At 49.9% G+C, this 21885-nt stretch overlaps 1 protein-coding gene across 5 annotated transcripts in view; it reads left to right on the top strand.

The window, feature by feature from the left end:
- RUNX1 (RUNX family transcription factor 1) overlaps window positions 1-21885 on the top strand; it is a 253945-nt gene that overhangs the window by 171292 nt on the left and 60768 nt on the right. For all 5 annotated transcript variants that reach the window (XM_049104778.1, XM_049104777.1, XM_025449617.3 and 2 more), the window contains one exon: window positions 15691-15795. In XM_049104778.1, coding sequence (XP_048960735.1) covers window positions 15691-15795 — 105 coding nt within the window. The remainder of the gene's footprint in view (window positions 1-15690; window positions 15796-21885) is intronic.

Below are 21885 nucleotides of genomic sequence, written 5' to 3'. Positions count from 1 at the left end.
CAATAAAAGGGTAGACACTCGCTCAAAGCAACTTGCTCCCTACCCCCAGCCACTACCACTGCCTGTCCTCCTCGTCCGGCTACCACCATGGCAAGGACCAAGGAGAAAAGTTCTCTTGGAAACTGCTTATGCCTGGAACATCGAGTTTTCCAATTTATCTCTTCATGGTTTTCTTGCTGATTTTATGAAGTGCCAGACATTGCCGATAGTGTCCGACAGCTTTTTTTAAATTGAAGTTAATGGTATGGACCGTGTTGCAGAATTGGTGGGCAGATGCTAGACTTCACCCACCCTCCACCCCTCCCCTGCCCGCCTGGCTTGCGTTTTGGTCAAGGCAGTTCCTTTTGGTGGGGACAGAGGACTATCAATCAGAAAGAGCCTCCGCGAGAAATAATGGTTGAATGATTTTTAGAGCTTCCTGTTTCAGCAGCAAAGCATTATAGACATAAACAGTGATCCGGCCAACGGCCGCAATGCTGCTCTGGTTCTAATAAATCAGTTTTGTGTTTTCTTCTTGTGCTGGTTGGCGAGGGGCAAGAGAGGGTGGAGAAGATTGGTTATGGAAGAGCATATTCTGTTTTTTTTTTTTTTTTAAGAAAAATTACTTGTTGGACGAGAGAGAGGGTGTACTGTCTTGGTGACTGTTCTCGTTCTGTTGATGACTGTAAAATGAGTTCACATCAGTAAGGGGTTGTTTATAAATAGTCATGTCCTGTCAGGATGTCGAGGTTATGTGGTTTTGAAGGATCTGTTGGACTTTCAATTAGTGGGGTCTGTGTGTGCGTGTGTGCGTGCGTGTGTGTGCACGTGCACGCCTCTGTACTCCCATTGAGAAGTCTTCTTGGACCAAATTATCTTTGGGACTAAATGCATGCTAATCGCATCTTCTCATCGAAGCCTAAATGATGCAATTAACAAAAATTAATAAGTGAGCAGCGTGGATTGAATGAGTATTCGTAGGAACACTTCCCAATGCGCCAGTTTTATCTGCTCACTCTCGGGGCATCGGGGGCGAATTGCTGCTCCTTAAGATTTGTACTCATGCACACGCATTAGTGGACACCAGGCGACGTCCGCCCCCTTCATCGGTTGTGTTGTGAGTCCCGCACTCCACAGAGGCATGTTTTGATCCGTGTTCAGAACGGATCTCTCTGGGGCATACCCTGCACTGATATGGGACTCAAGCACATTGCCCGGCCTCTGGTGGCCTATATGGGGCTTGGATCCACGTAGGAACCCTATTTGTTGTCACTGAACTTTCTCCAGTGAGGGTTTCAGGTAGTTGAGGACACCCACACCGCAAAGTGATCCTTTGAGAGGCTCGTGGCCTTTCAGCTGCTGGATTCAGAATGTGTTTCTTGTGATTTCTTGGTGACGCAGCGTACACTTAGAAGCTTTTCAAAAAAGCTGGAAGTAAATTTCCTGTTTATTTTCCAGTTTTCCAACTTAGATTCATCTCTGCTTTTACTTGGAGATTTCAGACCGTCGTTACTAATGTGTGGGTGGCGCAAAGTGCGGGTCTGTACCACCCTCCCCAGCCTCCCGACCCAAGGAGGCTCCTGCGTCTGGTGAATGGGAGGGCTGGCAGGTATTCTCATGGGTGCTGTGTGGCCCTAACTGAGTCACCTTATGCAAACAAAGGAGACTTTCCTTGGCTCAGGCGAAGGCAACGCATAGGAATATGGGTGGTTTGAGCACAGTTGGTGATCTGTGTGCTTATCAGATCTGGGCAGACAAGGTGAGGAGGGATGGGCCCATTCTGAGGTGGAAACATTCCAGTTTGCTCAAGGCAGTGGTTTTGGGTCTCTACAGATGTTTTTCCTTCATTCTTATTTGAAACCATTGTATGGAGTACAGTCAGTATCTATTTATCTATTTATAAATAACGAGGAGCTGACCTAAACTCATGTCATAATAAGGCTTTGTCTGCCCTGTTAAATGGTGTGTCTCCAGCACGTGCACGGCTGCGTCCTTCCAGATGCTCTGCCTTCATCATCCCATTTGAAACATCCCGGCAGTCACTGTTGGTATTTTATCTGTCTATCTGCTTATCAATTCTGATGACGGTCTCACTCAGTGGTTCCCACTTTGGGTTATTTTGACCCCCGCGGTGGGGGGGACACTTGGCAATATCTAGAGATGTGTTTGGCTGTCACAATGGGGATGCAGGAGTGCTGTGAGCGTCTAGTGGGTGGAGGCCAGGGGTGCTGCTCTCCACCCCACGGTGCATAGGACAGCCCCCTGACAACAGGGTTACCTGTCTGAAATATCCGTCATGCCGAGATTGAAAACGCTCATCTAACCTCACACTCCTTCATGAGACATTGTGAAATGTCTCCCTTCCCCCTCTACCCTAACACTTTCTGCCTGTCTACAAAATACACGAAAAACTTACATTAAACAGTTCACAGAGAATAAAATAAAATTAGAGAGCATCACTGAATATTGAAGCCTTCCTCTGAATATGAAAACATACCAGTGTTCTGTATGCATAGAATTGCCCCGTCTCCGAAGAACATGAATATCCCCCGTTGGGGGGGTGGGTGGGAGGAGTCAGGAGAGGCTGCAGGTGGGGTGGGCCACAAAGCAGGAGAGCTCTTCCTGGAGGACCCCCCCACACACACTCCCTTAGGAATGTCCCACAGCTGCAGGTCTCTGGGCAGGACTGTCAGAAATAATGATAGTAGCCTACTGGCTTCTCAGTGCTCAGCATCACCCCCCACAGTGCTCCAGTCCTCCAGTCCGGGACCCCAGATCCAGCAATCCAAGAACACGAGTTGGTGAGTGCTCAAAGCGAAGTCCTGGAATGCATCACTGACAGACACCAGAAAGGGCTTGGTCTGCACACCTGAAAGAAAAAAAAATGGGGAGAAACGCATAGAAGGGACCTGAGTTGTTGGCCATCTCTGAGATGGCCTGGGCTTGCAGGTACCACAGACAGACAGGTGGGTTCTTCCAGAGATTTCTTCCATCGGCCCCAACACAGTAGTTCTGCTATCACCTGTTTCCATACTGAGATTCAGGGAAAGGTGGTTTGAAAAAAAAATCTCAGGAGTCCTCTAGGGGTTCTTCTTGCATCAAGGTAACATCTGCTGCAGGTTGAGTTTCTTGAATAAGTGCTGCTGTGAGGGCTTTCTCTGGTTTTTGTTTGTCTGCTTGCTTTTCCCGTGCATGGAAAGCCCCACCCCTAACTTTCTTGCCCCATGGATACATCTGCTTCCCTTAAGCTCCCCTCCGTAAAGCAACCGTCTCCCAGATTCGGCATGGAGATCCATTGCGTGTCAAATAATTTGAGATAGCTAGCTATCCGAATGGGAGTTTATGGGCGTCATCTGCGCTGGGGACTGCACAGAGCCCACGTGCTGTCCCTAGATGTGCTTGGGAGTGAAGGTCGCCAGGGAAAGAGCTCCAGAACAGCTGTGGCATGCATGGGGACACTGCAGTGGTAACTGACACCCAAGCACCATGAGAGACGTGCCTGGAACTCCCAAGAGGTGGACACCCAAGAATTGTCAAAACCTAAAAGATCCAGTCCTTAACTAGAAAAGCACCTTGTGGCACAGAGCAGAAACTCATTAAATACCTTCAAACGAGTGACTCCTCCGGGACTCTTTCACTCTGGGCAGCGTAGCATGGTTAGAACGTGGGCTTGAAAAAAAAAAAAAAAAGAATGTGGACTTGACTGCATTCTCTGCTGAGCACGGGGTCTGATTTAGCACTTAGGGCTGATTTTTCTTTGTTGTGGGGCTGTCCTGTGTGTTGCTGGATGGCTAGCAGGATCCCTGGCCTTAGCCCAGTAACCAGTAGCATCTCCCTTCCCAGTTGCGACAACCACAAGTGTCTGCAGGGATTGCCAAATGTCCCTGGGGGCGGGGGGTGGAGGGATGGCCCCCGGTTGAGAACACTGGCACAGAACCGCGCATCTGTGGCAAGTTACTCAACCTCTCTGAGCCTGATTCTGTTTTGTCCCTTTTGTCCTTGGGGAAGAGGTTGGGGTGTGCAGGAAGGACTGCCTGACATTAAGACTTACTTTCCAGGGTAGATCTGCTTCGGTGACACTCACTCTGTAGAGTAGGCGAAGGAAAGTCCGTGAGCTCTTAACCAGCAGTGGCAACGGGGACCTGCTTTTCTGTTTATCTGAAGGGCTGGGTTTTCCAGGAGGGGACATCAGCCCTTGTCCTTACTCCTCAGCCGCGTGGAGTTCCCAGGTCGTGAAAGAGTTATACGCGGCGGGCCCTGAGATTGCAGATTAGCAATGGCAGAGGCGAAATTAAATATGTCCTGTAATATGAAGCAGTGTTTTTCATGGGAAAAGAAGTTCTCCCAACTTAGCCATTCCAAGTCTTTTGTCCAAACATTAATGGCATGCAAATATTTATGATTCATACATGCCCCTTTAATTCCCAACCGTATTTTAACAATAAACACTGCATTTTCACAATGAAGCAGAATAATCCCTTTGTCCTGTCGCTGGGCTCCACAGGCTGGCACCCAGCAGCATCACATTCTTCCTGCACGGTGATTGCTGACTCCACCCAAGTTTAGGGAGTTTTATGGTAGTGCCACGGCAGCTTGCCTTGGACCGCGTGTAAGGACACCCTGGCTGTTCCACTAGAAGCCATTTTAAGGTTGGATCTCAGCATTTTCGGAAACTGCAAGTGAACATTCATGCACTTTTATTTTCTCTTTTCTTTTCTTTTCTTTTCTTTTTTGGCGCCATGTACAAATGGAAAATTCACTCTTCTGGCGACAGCTTGGAAAGGTGTCTTACTATACTACCGTCTTGCCTTCTGTCCAAATGCATGGGTTCTAGATGATACTAATGCCATCGTTTCCCATTCGGTGTCCCTCGGATTCATAACAACGACATAGAACACACATGTCTAGTAGCGATGATTCTACGAGTCTTGCGCGGTTGGGGGGGGGCAGCCTGACATGGTACGAGAAGTGGGTGCACTCGCAGGGCTCGCTAAGACGTGCTGGACTCCGTCCCCCCGTCTATGCAGTAGGTGTGATGGTGCCTTTCATACACACTTCAGAGGTTGTTGGGATGATTGAAAGGAGTGATGTCTGTGTGGCAGGGCTCAGGAAAGAGAGCTCCCCCTCACCTCAACGTAGTCCTTCCCTCTGTGGTGAGAAGGGCTGAGGGAGGTGGGGAAAGAGGAGCCGGAGTCAGCACAGGAGTCCCTGAATCGGAAAGTCAGGAAAGAGGCTGTCTTCCAGTGTCCACTCCTGGGTATAAGAAATTCCTTTGTCCTGCAAAGAACCTCGTAAAATGAGAGTGCCTGAGACCCAGCAGGAGTTTCATAAATATTCATAAATAAAAACAATAATAATAATACGATCCTTGCAGACATCTGCTGAACCTTTTGACCCAGGCTGGACCTTGGGTTTATTTGGTGAGTCTCGCACAGGCTTTGGACCCTTCCAGTTCAGGGAAGTATAGTGTCCATTGCTTTTTTTCTGAGAACTCACCCCCACCCCCAGAGGTCATTGGATGGGGGTATTTCATTCATTCTTTACTCAATAATCGTTCATCAGATATGCATTGCGCGCCTCCTGTGTTCCGGGCACTGGACTCCCTTTGGAAATACAGAGGTCAGCCAAAGAGAAGCCACAGCCGTGGGCAGGCGCGACACAGCAAATGAGCAGCCGTGCAGGACCTAGTGAAGAGGGGAAGGGTCTTCCTGGACAAATTGTCATCTCAGTTGAGACGTTTCAGGATGTGGAAGAGGGAATCCAAGTGAAGGCATGGAGAAGAGTGTCCAAGTGGGGGAAACAGGGTGAGGAGGAACGCTTGGCCTGTCGAAGAGCTTGGGTGGCCAGCTCAGGAAGGTCTTGAAGCAAGGTGAGGCCCAGAGGGCTGCTCAGGACCTTGACATCCATCCACACTGGGAATTTGATCTGGCCCCAGGGAAGTAAAGAATCACTGACTTGCTTTAAGCAGAGACTTGACATACGCAGATACAAACTGTAGAAAGATGGTCAGATTGCAGATTGAAGTAGGGAAAGGGTGCTTGGGGGTGCAGAGACCAAGAGCTCCCCTTTCTCCCTGCAGGCAGCCTAGGACATGTGCATACCCAGTTTGCAGATAGCTCATTTGGTTAACTCGTTGTGCCTAGAGTCCACTCCTGCCAGGCCCTGCTGCCACACTCCCAGCCTTGCCTGGAGCGTCCCTCTTCTTCCCTTGGAGCCTCCACACCCCCCTGCACTCACGCTTCCTGGAAGCGGCCACAGTGTAGTCTAAAAGGCTGGCAGCAGGAACGGGGGTGGGGGGCCCAACACTGCCTTCCCTTCTGGGTGTCCACCCTTGTACCTCTGGCCTGCTCCACGTGGTGTTGGGCTGCATATTTGAGGCTGTGGGCCATGACACAAGCAGAGTCAAGGCTAGGATGAGGCCCCTTTGGTCACCTGTCCTATGTCAGCTTCTAGCTCAACTTCCACCGAGGAACTTAGGCCACAAACGAGAGGGCTCTCCTGGCAGCAGGCATGGCCTTGTGCTCCAGAGACCTGTGAATTCAGGGTCTTAGAAGTGTTTGGGCTAAGAAGATCAAAACTTGATTCTTCCACCAAGACACTCAGGAGCTGTGATATCAAAAGAAAAGGGAAGATCAGCGAGGGATCATGAAATCTCAGGAAAAGAGTGCGAAGTCACGGGAGCATCGTGGAGCCTTGGGGATTAGTAAATACGCTCCATGAAGAGGAAGGCTCGCCCTCCATCCCTTTGGTAAAGCCAAACTCACCCCCGAGCTGCAGAAAAGGAAAATGATGCTTTCAAAGTGAAATCAGACAGCATAAAAAACTAGCTGTCAGGGATCCCTGGGTGGCGCAGCGGTTTGGCACCTGCCTTTGGCCCAGGGCGCGATCCTGGAGACCCGGGATCGAATCCCACGTCGGGCTCCCGGTGCATGGAGCCTGCTTCTCGCTCTGCTTCTCTCTCTCTCTCTCTCTCTCTGTGACTCTCATGAATAAATAAATAAAATCTTTAAAAAAAAAAAAAAAACTAGCTGTCAAAACTGAAAGTTTATAGAATAATTCATTGATCTAATTATCAAACATTATTTATTGCCTCGGAACAGAAGACTCCAAGATTAGGAAAATGCTGTCCCTCTCCTCAACTTATTTTTATGGAACATCTCCAGATGATGCTTTGCATGTTTTTTGGTTTTCTGTAAGCAAAACCACTGCTTTTCAAACAATCCACCATTCCCCCAAAAAATGCTATTTTTTATGGAAAACTGAGTTCTGTGTTTTGAGCACCTGTCAGTAGACTTGGGTGGGGGGAGAATGCCAACAGCACCGGTCTCTCGTCTGCATTTTACCTGTGTGGATGCAGGTACAATTAGATAAACACGCCTGCAAACATATGAGCCCTCTTCCTGCAAGTGGATACACAGCTACATCTTAATTTTGGTACAGTTTAGAGAAAGCAGGAAATTCTGTGCAACTCCAAGGATTTCTGTCCTATTCAGAGATCCCCAAATAAACAATGATACAGTTCGACTGTCAAAAGTCGTGGTGTCTGGATGACGAAATGGACCAGGAGCAAAAGCGTGAATTTTGGCTGTTTGTTCCAGTGGAAAAATGAGAAATGTAAAGCAAACATATCTTGTGAAAAATATCCCCAACTCAGGTTTCCCCCCGAATCGGAATCAGAATCTGAGGGTGTGCGTTAATTTTCACACTGAGTTAAGTCCTCGGGGAAAAGTCGGCCCAGCACAATCTACACAGTAAAAGGAGAAATCTTCCTGCCACATTTCAGAATCTGTTAAAATTTCCAGAATTTGCAAAGAGCAAAACTTGAGCCTTCATGGGCTTGCTTGCTTTTCAAAAGCTGCATTTTTTTTTCTTTGATTTTCCCTCACTTGCTGCCTTAAGGGTTCAAAGTGTGTGAGCACAACGGGCTTTCCTGCAGAGATGCACGCCTGAGTGACAGATGTGATGGTGTGTCGTGCACTGTGTGACCGCCCCCCGCCCTCCGCCACGGCAGACAGGCCTCTGTGTACAGCCTTCCCTTGCGTGACAAAGGGCAAGTTTCACATCCCCCTGAAAGTGCCCAAAAAGGAGAAGATGACTCACAGGTCTAAACCGACCCCAAGAACCACAGGCCCGGGGCTGAGGAACCGAGGCAAGGGGGTTGGCCACCGTGGAACCAGACCCAAGGAGGGACAGTCACCACAGGACCGTTCTTTAGAAAGTCACCCCTGGCATCATTGGGCGGAGTGGGGACATTACTGCGATGCGACAGGGCCCCCACTTCTTTTTTTTTTTTTTTAAAGATTTTATTTATTTATTCATGAGAGACACACAGAGAGAGCCAGGGACACAGGGAGAGGGAAGAGCAGGCTCCCTGCGGGGAGCCTGACGTGGGACTCGATCCCGGGACTCCAGGATCATGACCTGAGTCGAAGGCAGACGCTCAACCGCTGAGCCACCCAGGTGCCCCCCCCCGAGCCCCCACTTCTGAATCCGTTTCTCCACTCCTGAGCATGCAGTGATTTGGGTGGCCGTCCTGCCTCGTCTTCCCCTGCCAGCCTCGGCCCTTTGGGGAGCCGTCCTGAGGTTTAGCCACTTCCCAGATGTGGTGAGGAAGTGGAGTGTGCGCCGGGGCCATGCGGAACTGCCGTGTCCAGCCACGGCTTTATGAGACCACAGTTGGCTGTCAGAGTTCCCCAGTTCCCGGGCCTGTGAACCCCGAGAGCGAAGGTGCAGACCTGGGGCCTCCTTGGGGCCCGGCGCATGGGACCAGCGCCCGGGAGGACTGGCCCGTGACCTTCTTCCCGACTAAATAAAGCAGTTAGGATTTCGCCCTGGCACTGGGATGAACAGGCTGGCGTCGAGGGGGACGACACATGCTCCGCTGGGGAGCATTTGGCCCGGCTTGTTTATAAGGCCGATCAGCCCAGCCGCATTTGTGCCTGACGCAGGTGGCCAGCTGGCGGGGCAGGGGTGAACTGGACATTGGGTTCGGCAGGCGGCTCCCCGATGTGTCTGTGGGCTCATTCTGCTGCCCTGCCTGCCACCCTGGGCCTCGGCCTCGCTTTGCTGGAATTCCTGGGGAGGAAAGGGTGGGCCCGGTGGAGCGCCGTGGGCCCCCACAGCCACCTCCGCCGTCGGGCCACCAGCTCCTCCCCGTGGGATCGCCCACAGCTCAGTCTTTTTGGAATCGTGTTTCTCACGTCCCTGGTGGTAATTCAACTGATGGTTGCTGGCTCATGATTTCATTTAACTGGCACCATGACACTCTAAGATAGAAGGACAGGTGTCCCCCTCCCCCCCCGTTTTGCAGAGGACAAAGCGGAGGCCCCAGACGGGTTCAGTGACGCGCCCAAGGTCCCACAGGCTAGCAGGTGGCAGAGATTTAGACACAGGCATTCCGGTTTGGGGGTCCGTACGGCAACTAGCACTCTGTAGGTTCCGGGGTCCACCAGATTGCATAATCAGTGCCTTATCTTTTGCTGCTTTGGGGCGTCAGGCCCTTCTGTCCCTTGCCGTGTCCTCCCGCCTTCGTATCGGGCCCTACTGTTTGGGCTTCTAAGAGAGTTTCCTCCTGGAAGGCAACCCCTGGGTAGAGCTGAGGCTGCTGTTTGGGTGAGGGGTCAGGTCTCCGTGAGGGGGAGGAGGAGGGCCTCAGGTGCCCCCCTTCATTAGCCCCCTCCGCTGCGACTCCCCACGCAGGGCACCTGTTACCCTGCAGCCTGCCCCCTGGGGAACCCAGAGCCATGGCCTTGCCTTTCAGCAGCACGCCCAGGGTCACCTGCACGGCGGCCAAGGCCTCTGCTTGTCTCATGGGGCCCAAGCCCGGGCTGTGGGGAGCCTCGAAGGCTCTCCTGGCAAGGACTCCCCCAGGCTGCAAGAGTGACCATCAGCTGTCTCCATGGCAGCACCATCGTCCCACCCTTGCCTGTGGTCCCCCAGAGCCACTTTTGGGGTGGCTGCTGTTTAGCCAGCCCTACTCCTTTGCTCTTCTCTGACTTACTGTTCTGGCTACAGCTTGCTGAGAAAAACACTTGACAGTCTCTCACCCTCCACACCCACGCACTTAAAATACCAGGCCCGTAGGTCATTTTAATGAGGGAATTTGGCTAATAACGCGTGCGTGCTGGGGGGCAGCCACCACTTCCGCAGGTGCTGGCCAAGAAGGGCTGTGTCTCAGCAGGGATGGGCCGGCACGGGGCGGAGGGCAGAGCGTGGTGGGTCCCGAAGCTCAGAAGGTCAGTCGCCTGTGCCCCGTTATCAAGGACAGGGCCAGCTCCGGTCGCCCGAACACAAGGTAGTGGAAGGCAGAGTCTTCCCGGAGTGGAAAAATATCACACACACCTGTGAACAAGATGTCATCACTTCTTACCTCCGTCTATGAGGTAAGAAGCGGATGTCCTGGTGCTCAAAGCTATAAACGAGAGCCCATTGTGAGGGAAGTGACCGGACTATCTCCACCTTCGTGAGCCACCATCCCGGGGCCAAGACGCTCCAGCTAGTAGCTTTTGCTGGACAGACTTATGTCTGCAACATAAAATGATGGGCATAAACTGGTAGAATTATAATTATGAGCAACAATTTCACAAATATTCACTTTGGTTGAATTTCATTCCTGATTAAGTAGGCCGCTCTGTGGTTAACCAGGGGGCGGCATTAAACGCTCAACTGCCAGGCGTCCAAACTCAAGCTCAGTGAGAAGCTGCTTTGGAGTTATAACCCAGGCTTCCTGTTGACTGTCAAGCACATCCTAGCTGCAGTCAAGTCACCGGGGCTTGATTCATTTTTGGGGGGCAGTGCTAGAGCAGGGGAGAGTACCAAGAGTCTGGATTCCTGGTGCTGGTGTCCATGAGATTGCAAGTAGAGATTTGTGATCTCTTGACAATAATGTGAAGGTCAGTGGGTGTAAAGCTGAGAGATCTGGGTTCCGCGGTGTATAAAAGCTGTGTGACTTTGGGCAAATTGCTTAACTTCTCTGAGCCTTAGTTTGCTACCTATTAACCAAGAACCATAAAGGCTCTCTTGTCTTTTTTTTTTTTTAAGATTTTATTTATTTATTCATGAGAGACACAGAGAGAGAGGCAGAGACATAGACAGAGGGAGAAGCAGGCTCCTTGCAGGGAGCCCTATGAGGAACTCGATCCCAGGACCCTGGGATCACCTCCTGAGTCAAAGGCTCAACCCCTGAACCCCCCAGGCTCCCCGCTATCTTATTTATTGCATGAGAACGTTATGAGGAGCAAATGCATTCGTATAGGGGCAAGTGTTTGAAAGGTTAAGTTCTACACAGATCTAGAGACGCCAGTATTATAAAGACGATAATTCTGTGCTGTCATTTAGGAAAACAAGAATAGGGTGGTCGTAGCAGGGCTGCCACCGGACTGGGACCATTTCAGGGGGTAAAATGCACAGGGTGCCTATGGAGCCGTTGTCACTCCCCGTGCCAAGGCTGAGATGGGATTCTTAAGACATTTGGTGTCTGAATTCTAACTAGATTAAATAGCGTTCCCCCAAAATTCACGTTTGCCAGGAATCTCAAAACGGGTGACCTTATTTAGGTATAGGAGCTTTGGGATCCCTGGGTGGCTCAGCAGTTGAGCATCTGCCTTTGGCTCAGGTCATGCTCCCAGAGTCCCGGAATCGAGTCCCACATCGGGCACCTTGCAGGCAGCCTGCTTCTCCCTCTGCCTGTGTCCCTGACTCTCTGTCTGCATCTCTCAGGAATAAATAAATAAAATCTTTTAAAAAATAAAATAAAATAATAAAATAAAATAAAATAAAATAAAATAAAATAAAATAAAATAGATATAGGAGCTTTGCAGGTGTAATCAAGTAAGGCGAGGACATGCATCCTGGGGTAGGGTGGACCCTAACTCCAATGACTGGTGTCCTTATAAGGAAAAGTGGGTTAGGAGACTGAAGACATCCAGGGGGAGGAAAGCCATGTGACCAGGGAGGCAGACAGTGCGTGATGCGGCTGCAAGCCACGGACAGCCAAGGATTGCCAGCAAGCAGCAGCAGCAGCAGCCTGGGCAAGGCCAGGAAGGATTCTCCCCTGGAGCCCTCAGAGGAAGCGTGGCTCTGGTGACACCTTGATTTTGGACTCCTGCCCTCCAAGTGTGAGAGAGAGCGTTTCTGTTGTTTTAAGCCTCGGGTCTGTGGTGGTGTGCTGCAGCAGCCCGAGGACGCTGGTGCAGCGTTTCCCGGGGAGTCCGCAACGTGGAAGCCGCAGGCAACCGAGGAAGCACCCGCATGCACGGGGACGTGGGTGCCTGGAGGGCTGCGAGCCCAGAAGATACAGCCAGAGTTGGAAGCCACCTTGCGGGTATCCCACAAACACTGAATTCCCAGTTAGTGGACCAGGAGACTGAGATCCAGGGAGGTCAAATCAGTTGTTACAGGAACTCAAATCCAGGGTGGCTCAGGGCGTGACCCCGGGGTCCTGGGATCGAGTCCCGCATTGGGCTCCCCACAGAGAGCCTGCTTCTCACTCTGCCTGTGTCTCTGCCTCTCTCTGTGTGTCTCTCACGAATAAATAAATAAATAAAGTCTTAAATTAAAAAAAAAAAAAAACTCAAATCTAACCCTCTTGCGGGAAGAGCCACCTGCCCCCTCACACAGCCAGACCTGCTGGGTCCCTGGGACAACGTCATTGCATGTGTCCTCCAGGCGCTTGATTTTCTTTTCAGTCCCCCCCCTACCCTGAAGCCGCCCTCCCACTGTCATCCTTTCCCGCTTTCCTCTGAGGGATGCACAGAGGTCTACACCGCTGTCCCTGCCCCCGGGCCTTCACAGCCACAAACCCATTTGGTCCCCATGGGTCAGTGGTGAGGACGGCTGTAGGAGGCAGATGTTGGGGAGGGAAAGGTGGAGGCCGCCTGAGACATGAGCCCCACTCCGAAGCCAGGAACACCGAGGCAGGGGCCAGAGCAAGGAAGCCTTGATGGGCTGGCCCGGGGGCTGGAGGAAGACAGTCCCAATGTGGAAATGTGTACCCCTGAGTGGGGTTCCAAGGAGAGGAGTCCAGCTGGGGGAGAGAGGGAGTGAGCGAGAAATAACTCATGGGGGGCACCTGGGTGGCTCAGTGGTTGAGCATCTGCCTTTGGCTCAGGTCGTGATCCCGGATACCTGGGATCGAGCCCCGCATTGGGCTCCCCACATGGAGCCTGCTTCTCCCTCTGAGTCTCTGCTTCTCTCTGTGTCTCTCATGAATAAATAAATAGAATCTTTAAAAAAAAAATTTAAAAAGAAAGAAAGAACTCATGGGGGAGTATGGGTGAGAAGGTCCTGACAGCTGGCTAGTGGACTCCGTCTTGATACAGGTCAGACCCTTGTAGGTTCTTGACCGAGAAGGCAGACGGGCCACAGTGCTTGGAGGACTGCGCGGATGGGCCACCACCAGGGCTGCAGCTACCTCTGCTCCCTTGGCCAGCTCCTAGATGGGCAGTTGACCTGGGTGTGCCCACCTGGCTGGGGCCCGATCTGAGGCCCCTCCTGCCCATTCCCCTACTTCAGCAAGATGCCACGAAAGAAGTGATCTGGTCAGGTGGTGGTGGTGGGGGGGGCAGTCATGTGGCCACATAAGAATGATGTCCTAAAGATGGCAAAAGGAATCTTCCTAAAGCCCAGAAGGAATCTTCTCTGGGTTCCAGGAGAGAAGAGCAATTGATGGGAAGATAAATTTGGGGACCAGGTCTCCTGGGCTTCTCGGACAGAGCAGCCCTCCCCAGAAAAGCAGCCTCACCTCGCCTGTCGGACAGGTCAGCCGTGACTTTGGTTGTAAAGCCAGGCGGGGGCGAAGCCAGTTTCGGCATCCAATCGTGGCTTGTCATTGTTCTTCTTATCATAGGCTTCCCTGTAGACACAATGCAGATCCTTGGAGATTGTTCGCTGGGGCTTTTTCATGATTAGGAATCACCGGCTTGTTGTGGCCAAGGATGACACAGTTGACCCTTGAGCAAGGGTTGACCCATGCAGGTCCCCTTACGTGCAGATTTTTTTTCAATAAATACAGTACAGGACTGTAAACGCACTTTCTCCTCCTTACAATTTCCGTAGTAATATTTTCTTTTCTCTAACTCACTTTATTGTAAGAACACAGCATGTGATATGTATGAAACAAAAAATATGTGTTCATTGACTGCTCATGTTACGAGTAAGTCTTCCGGTCAGCAGTAGGTGGATGGTAGTTTTGGGGGAGTCAAAGGTTGTAGCAGATTCTCAACAGTACGGGGGGCCGACGCCCCCACCCCCTGTGCCGTTCAAGGGTCAACTGTATTTTTACTGAGCTTCTTGGTGGCTTTTTTTTTTGTATTACAACATGCATGATAGTTGAAGGTGTTCAGCTCTTTCAAACTTGGGGAAGGAAGACAATTTGATCTTTAAATGATCCTTTCATTTCTTCTTGGTTTTTACATGATTTTACATTGATGATTTTACATTTTACATGATTAAGAGGAGAAACCGTTAAATAGAAACTCGGTGCCCTGACGTGGGTGGTCCAAACACCGTGTTTAGTCAAACCTTCGAATTCTGTTGCAGAGCGCTGAGAAACAGAGAAAAAAGTAATAAAAGTGAGCACAACACACACACACACACACGCCCACACACTCTCTCGCATGCACCCCTTTGAATATCATACCCCAGATACGGGTTTAATGGTTTTACTCCTATTAACTCATTTAACCATCCCCCTCAAATTCTATAAGGTACGAACTGCTATGTGTACCCATCCTCCAGGTAAGGGCACTGAGGCCCGGAGGGGCCTAGGACCCTGCCAAAGGTCAGCTAGCCAGAGTTCAAACCCAGACTTCATCGTCCGAACCACTTGGCCAAGAAGAAATGTTTAAATTGTTAATAGATGTGCATTATTTTTTTTAGATGTGCATTATTAATACTTATTGTTATTATTATTTGTTGGTATATATATTAATTATTTGCTTTATGTCAGTAATTGCATTCTAAGTTACAAATATATTTTTAAATAGTCTTTAAAAGTTACTAGAAGCAGCGCGATAATGAAAACACGCTCACGTCCCATGCGTGTATGGAAAGGGTTTAGGTGGGGATCCACGTGCCTATATATGTTTATAGTCTTTATTGAATCTCAGTCTGTCAATTACGTATCGTTAAGTCAGTTTATTGACTATAAATTTTGTCTGGCCAATCCCATGGGTGCCTCTGATACCGTCTAGCATTTAAAAATAATATTTAAGATCAATTAACCAGCAATTAGTCTTTTTGAAATACGGAGGGAATAATTTTAACTTCGCCCATCCACGAACTCAAGGCTTCTGTCCCTGCTAACCCTTGGGGGGGGGGGGGGAGCAAGCGGTATTAGAAGGGAGAGACGGATACGGTTTCCCTTACTCCTTGGGGACTATAGGGGGGCAGTGGATAGCTGCCAATCCGATCCCACGTTCCCGGGAGTCTTGACTTGAAAGAAAACAAAGCCCAATCTCTCTTGATCCTGTGTTGTTTATTGATGATTTAGCGAAAGCCATATAACCGTGAGAAGTGTTAACATCTAGACAAACCCCAGAGAGGTGTGCATTCCAGATTTTAAGCAAAGCCAAGCCTAAGGGAGTGCTGGGAAAACCACTAACTTGTGCTGCAGCTTGAGGGCCGGGAAGCATAAATTAATGGTCAACTAACCCAGCAGATCCGTTCGGACCGTCGCCTCATTTTTTGGTGTTCTCCTTTGTGTTCCAACAGGGAAAAGCTTCACTCTGACCATCACCGTCTTCACGAATCCACCGCAAGTTGCCACTTACCACAGAGCCATCAAAATCACCGTGGACGGACCCCGAGAACCTCGAAGTAAGTGGGCTCCTCATCGGGGCTGCCTCACCTTCCGGGCTGGTACCCGGAGGCACCAGGGGCGATCCCACAGGAGCCTTGGGTTTGACTGGCATTGCTCAAATGTGGCCCAGTCCTCTGTCAGAGAGGAAAATGAGGCTCCTTCCTGCAGGGAGAAAGAATTGTATTGTTGACACCCATTCAAAGTTTGTGTCTGAGCACTGGGCTCCTTTTGAAGCTTCCTCTTAGGGGGGCAGAGGAGCAAATTGGGCTGAGTCATGTGCTTGTGTGAAGCATTTGGGGGTGCAGGAGACCAAGGGCGAGTCCCTCAGATACACGGTGAAGTTCACCAGGATCAGAAACAAACATAAATGGAAGATTGGCCAGCCACAGGGGCGGCCAGAAAAATGCCGGAGGGTCAGAGTGGACCACAAGTGGTTGATTACTGTCCATGCTGGCCTTGTCTTCATCTGTGAGGGCCAGAGATGAAAGCTATGAAAGTGACCTTTTTTTTTTTCCCTCTCTGTGGCACAGATCAGAATCTTATTGCAAGGACCGGTTAAAATAGAGAATGGGAGGGCAGAAGAATTCCTGGGGGAAAACCAGTAAATATAGAAAGACGGTCCCAAAAAAAGAGCTCCTGTGAGGAAAGCTTTTTTAAAAAGCAGTGGGGTTGTTTAGTCTGCAGAAAGATGTCTTCACGGTGACTTAATGACTATCTTTGAGTAAACACAAGAGTAACACTCTTCTCCAGGGCCACACCCTGCCCCGGGTGGAGGCTGGGCTCTGGCCAGCATCTGCGTGCCTCCAAACCCTATCAGGTCCCCGGTGGAAAAGGAGTCCTCTCTCTTCTGCTGGGAGACGGAGTCAAAAACGGGGCTGCCCACTGTGCCTGGAGGTTGAGACGCAGCGAGGTCAGGGCGTAAAACGGAGTGGTTAAGAATCTGGGCTCCGGGGACACCTGGGTGGCTCAGTGGTTGAGCATCTGGTTTCAGCTCAGGTCATGATCCCCGGGTCCCGGGATCGAGTCCCGCGTCGGGCTCCCTACATGGAGCCTGCTTCTCCCTCTGCCTGTCTCTGCCTCTCTCTCTCTCTCTCTCTCTCTCTCTCTCTCTCTGTGTGTGTCTCTCATGAATAAATAAAATCTTAAAAAAAAAAAAAAAGGAATCTGGGCTCCAGGGGCAGAACAAGTGGAGTTCTGGTTGAGGCATGTCAGGCTCCGGCAAGTTACGGGGCCTCCCTGGACCTCGGTCTCCTCCTCTGCGAGATGGAGACACAAGGGAGAGCTCCCTTCTCAGGCAGGATGAGACGGTGCTTTGTGCCCAGCACAGAGGACGAGGCCTGCAAATGTTCTCCATCCGCAGTAGGGGCCCCCCTGCCTGCACCTGACGCTGCTGCTCGGCGGGGTGGCCCCCGGGGGGGCTCCGCGGGTCACCCTGTGCTCAGCCCGGCTCCCGCAGTGCTTGCTGCGGTGTTGGCCGCGGCCTCAGGGTCCCGAGCACCTGCTCACACCGTCCCCTGTGGTGCCTCCGCTTTCCTGACACCCCAGAGTGGGGTCCCCCGCAAGGAAGCCCCTTAGCCAGCAGGGACAGCCCTCGGGGACACGGCATTCCGGTCTCGATCCCCCTACTGCCGTGGGCCTGGGCCATGTCATCCCTTGTTTCTGAGCTCGTTTACCCCCTCTCGGCCTTTTCTCTCGGGGTCCTGGAGATGATCCGGTCACGCCCGGACTCAGGAAACCCCGGGAGTCAGTAGCATCCCTGGATTCCAGCTGACACTTGCAAAGCAGATCACGGGCACGGGGACCACACAGTGACAACCAAACCCGCCTTCGTTGGGTTCCCCAAAGTAGGAGCGGCAGACTGATGACCCGTGGTGACCCCGTTATGTTAACGATGCATCAGAAACCACGCAGGTGCCTTGGCTGTCCGCGGAGGACCAGAGGGGAAGCAGGCTTGCGTTCTAGCAAGGCTCGGGGCTGGGCCAGGCAGTGGCGAGGGGCACGGAAATTGTCTTTGAGGGTAATTAAACTTTGAGAAAGGCCCACTCCGGTGGCTATGGAATCTCTCTCTAGAGAACTCGAAGCGGTTCAAATGCCAACCTGCCTGGAGGAAGAAGCTTAAACCGGTGACCCTTTGGTACGCCTCTGCCTCTGTTACTCTCTCGTGCATAAAAAGAGGGGGCGATGGCTTTTGCCCCACTGCCAGTATGTCCTGAAACATTTAAAAACCCACCCAGGCAGCTGAGCTTCAGAAGACAAATGGTGGGTGCTCTGACTTTTAAGAATTGGCAGTCAGAGGAGAAAAATACGTATTGTAATGGCCTGCCCGTATATACAGTTTACTGCTGTTTTATAACTTCAGAAAACAGTCATTATTGAGAGGGGCTCTTTGAACAGACAGGCGGGATTTGCTCCAAGGAGGCACCCGTTTTTATGGAGTCTTTCCTGCCAAATGGAATTTAGGGTCTTAGGAAAAATTAAATGGAAGGTAGTAAGCATGGTGCAGAGAGGTGTTAGAGCCCCAGGTAGATAGTCTCACCTGGCACAAAGGACTTCTAGAAAAACAACTGAAAGCGCACAGAGCCTCCCAGGGTGGCTTGAGTAATGCTGACTTTTCTGTTCATCCCAGGAAAAGAAGGGTGGGCCCTCGGTGCTGATTTTCGTAGGTTGTCTTCCTCGTTATGTGAACATCTAGGTTCAAGGTGGGAACTATTTTTTGATGAAGCTCGGCTCACAGCCACTTTCTTCCTTTTTTTTTTTTTTTTCCCCCAAAGAGAAAGTGAACAGGGTTCTTTTCAGCTTTATTGAGATATAATTGACGCATAACATTGTGTAAGTTTTGGGTTTACAACATGATGATTTGATATATGTGTGTATTGCAAAATGATTACCACAATAAGGTGAGTTAACACATCCATCACCTCAGAGTTCCAGTTTGTGTGTGTGTGTGTGTGTGTGCATGTGTGTGTGATGAGAACTTTTAAGATCTGTTCCCCGAGCAACCTTCAAATATACAATACGGTATTGTTAACTTTCGTCATCACGCTATACGTTACATCCCTGGGACTCGTTGATCTTGTACCTGGAAGTTTGTAGTCTCTGACCACCTTCACCCACTTCCCTGCGCTCCCCCTTGGCCCCCATCCCCTGGCCTTGGCATTCACCAATCTACTGCTCTCTGTTTTTTTGAAATTTTTTTGTCTTTTTGTTTTTTTCAGATTTTACATGTGAGATTATACATTATTTGTTTTTCTCTGACTTATTTCGTGTGGCACACCGCCCTCAGTGTTCATTCACGTTGCTGCAAATGGCAGCATTTCCTTCCTTATAAGGCTGAATAGTATTCCATGGTGTGTGTGTGTGTACGTGTGTGTATATTTTTTATCCTTTCATTCATTGATGGACACTTAGGTTGTCTCGGTCTTGGCTACTGTGAAGAATTCAAAGCCACTTTCTTTTTTTTTTTTTTTTTTAAGATTTTATTTATTTATCCATGAGAGACACACAGAGAGAGGCAGAGACACGGGCAGAGGGAGAAGCAGGCTCCCTGCAGGGAGCCCGATGTGGGACTCGATCCCAGGATCCTGGGATCATGCCCTGGGCCAGGGGCAGATGCTCAACCACTGAGCCACCCAGGTGTCCCTCAAAACCACTTCCTAATGTGATGTTAAGAGAGGTCATTGCATGTAATCAGAATGCCCAGTGTTACAACTGTGGATTAATAACACCTCCCAAGTAAGTCCCTTCTGTTATTAAGATGCTATGAGTTTTGGCCAATTCTGGCAAAGTGGCCCTGGCATTGGCAAGTCAAATAGTTTTGAAAAGTTCTATTGTTTTATGAAATCAAAGACTGGGGGAGCTGAGGAGAGAGCCTCCACGCCTAATGGCCTCAGAGGAAAAGGAGAAGCTCAGAGAAGTGAAATAATTTGCCTTAGTTGAAAGGAAATAATTGGTGACGAGGGCAGAAAGAGAATGAGAAGCTCGTGGCATGTAATCCTGTACTCCCATCCGTCCGTCTATCCATCTGTCCATTCACCTCCTCATCCACCTGTGCCGTCTGTACATCACCTATTCCAAACTACCTGACCTGGCTTTGTAGCCTTACCCTCGTGTTTGAAATGAAGTGTTGGCTTATAGGACTTCTCACAGTCATGCCAATTGTAAGATGGTCTAGAAAGGGCAAATGCTGATGCCTCATTGCAGGCAGGGGTGAGGCCTTCAACTTGAAGCCCTCGTACAAAACACCAGAAGGAAAGCTTATCCCATATCCTGACACTCAGGGGAAAAGGAGTAAGAACTAGAGAACACGCCACACCTGACCATTGGCCAGCCCAGTGGGATAACCTTATGCTTCCCACTCCACTTTCCTGGGTTTGGGTTGGTGAAAGTCCAGGAAAAAGTGCCTTCTGAAGAGGATTGAAAATGCTTTTTGCTTCAGATGGTTACTTGCTCTTTTACAGTAACTGACCTGCTATCTAATGAGTCAAAACTCGTTCCCCCCCCCCACCCTGCCCATTCCATGGGATTTTGAGAAATCACTGATTGATGAAAAATTGAATTTATTATGGAGACAGAGCACCATCAGAAGCTGTTCTGTGTTGGGATCAGTTCCTGCAAGCAGCAAGGGGGAGTCTGTTTTCATTTCGTAGATGGAGCACTTTGTGGCGTGTTAACATATTGAAAGATAGTCTTCTCAGTAAGCGTGAGAGAGGGACGGACAGGATTTTTTTCGGAAAAGGGTATTTGAGAGCTGTTTTTAATGGTTTTTTTTTATATATTTGGGGAGATCTAGTGAAAACTCTAGCTCTAGCCCATGCATCTCTTACAGAATAACATTAAGATACTGAAGCATATTCTCTGCAGAGAAGCTGTAGTAGCTCGATGCCATGGGGGAAGATAGTTTGCCAAGGGGAGAGATTTTTTTTTATATAAATTTATTTTTTATTGGTGTTCAATTTGTCAACATATAGAATAACACCCAGTGCTCATCCCGTCAAATGCCCCCCTCAGTGCCCGTCACCCAGTCACCCCCACCCCCCGCCCTCCTCCCCTTCCACCACCCCTAGTTCGTTTCCCAGAGTTAGGAGTCTTTCATGTTCTGTCTCCCTTTTTGATATTTCCCACTCACTTTTTCTCCTTTCCAAGGGGAGAGATTGAGGAGAGTGAGCAGTTGGGACCCTGAGTCACCCCATAGCAGGGGGTGGGGATCCCAGTGATACGGATTGGGTAGTCATTCTGATGTCACAAGCCATCACCTGTCTGGCCAGGTATCTGTTACATTGGGAACACTGAGTAAACTAATTAAGAATTGCAAAGATTAATACAACGAACATTGGCCATTTCTGGGACAACTCCTGGCCTCAGGTTTAAGGAGTCCTTCACAGAAACTGTGTTGTGCTTGCTTAGTATTCACAGTAACAGGTAGGCAGGTGGAGCTGCTACTTTAAAACTTCAGAAAATGCTATATTCCTGGGGCACTAGCCCTCTTGCCGACTTTTTTTAAAAAAAGGGAATCATAGTTAACATAGGTCCGCTGAAGGGCCTCACTCTTTATCACTCAATTGCTTTGCTAAGGACTTTGTTGAGATTACATCCCATAAATATAGTTCCGTCTGTGATTTTGAATGTGAGTAGCAAAATCTCTAGCAGAGAGACAGAAGAAACAAGGTCCTTAAACATGGAGAGCATGTTTGGAGGGAAAAAGAGCAATGCGTGGGAAATACCTATAAACTGGGGCACCTGGGTGGCTCAGTCGGTTAAGTGTCTGCCTTCGGCTCGTGTCATGATCCCAGAGTCCTGGGATCGAGTCCCACATCGGGCTCCCAGCTCCGCGGGGATCCTGCTTCTCCTTCCTTTGCTCCCCCTGTTCATGCTCTCTTCTCTCTCTCAAATAAAATCTTTAAGAATAATAATATTAAAAACACCTAATAATAATAATAACTGGCACTTAGTGCTGTCATTTGCCCAACACGGTTCAAAGAGCTTCCCGTATATTAGTTGACACCACCTCTGCAAGAACAGGTAAGCAGGCTGAAGCAAAGAGAAGTGAGATCCCTTGCCCAAGGTTACAGGGTCAGAAGCCAGAACTGGAAAGAAGCAAGTCCAGACAC

Source organism: Canis lupus, chromosome 31, assembly GCF_003254725.2.
Source record: "Canis lupus dingo isolate Sandy chromosome 31, ASM325472v2, whole genome shotgun sequence".
Classification (NCBI taxonomy): domain Eukaryota; kingdom Metazoa; phylum Chordata; class Mammalia; order Carnivora; family Canidae; genus Canis; species Canis lupus.
The sequence above is the reverse complement of the archived record's forward strand: the minus strand, read 5'-3'. Positions and strand labels throughout refer to the sequence as shown.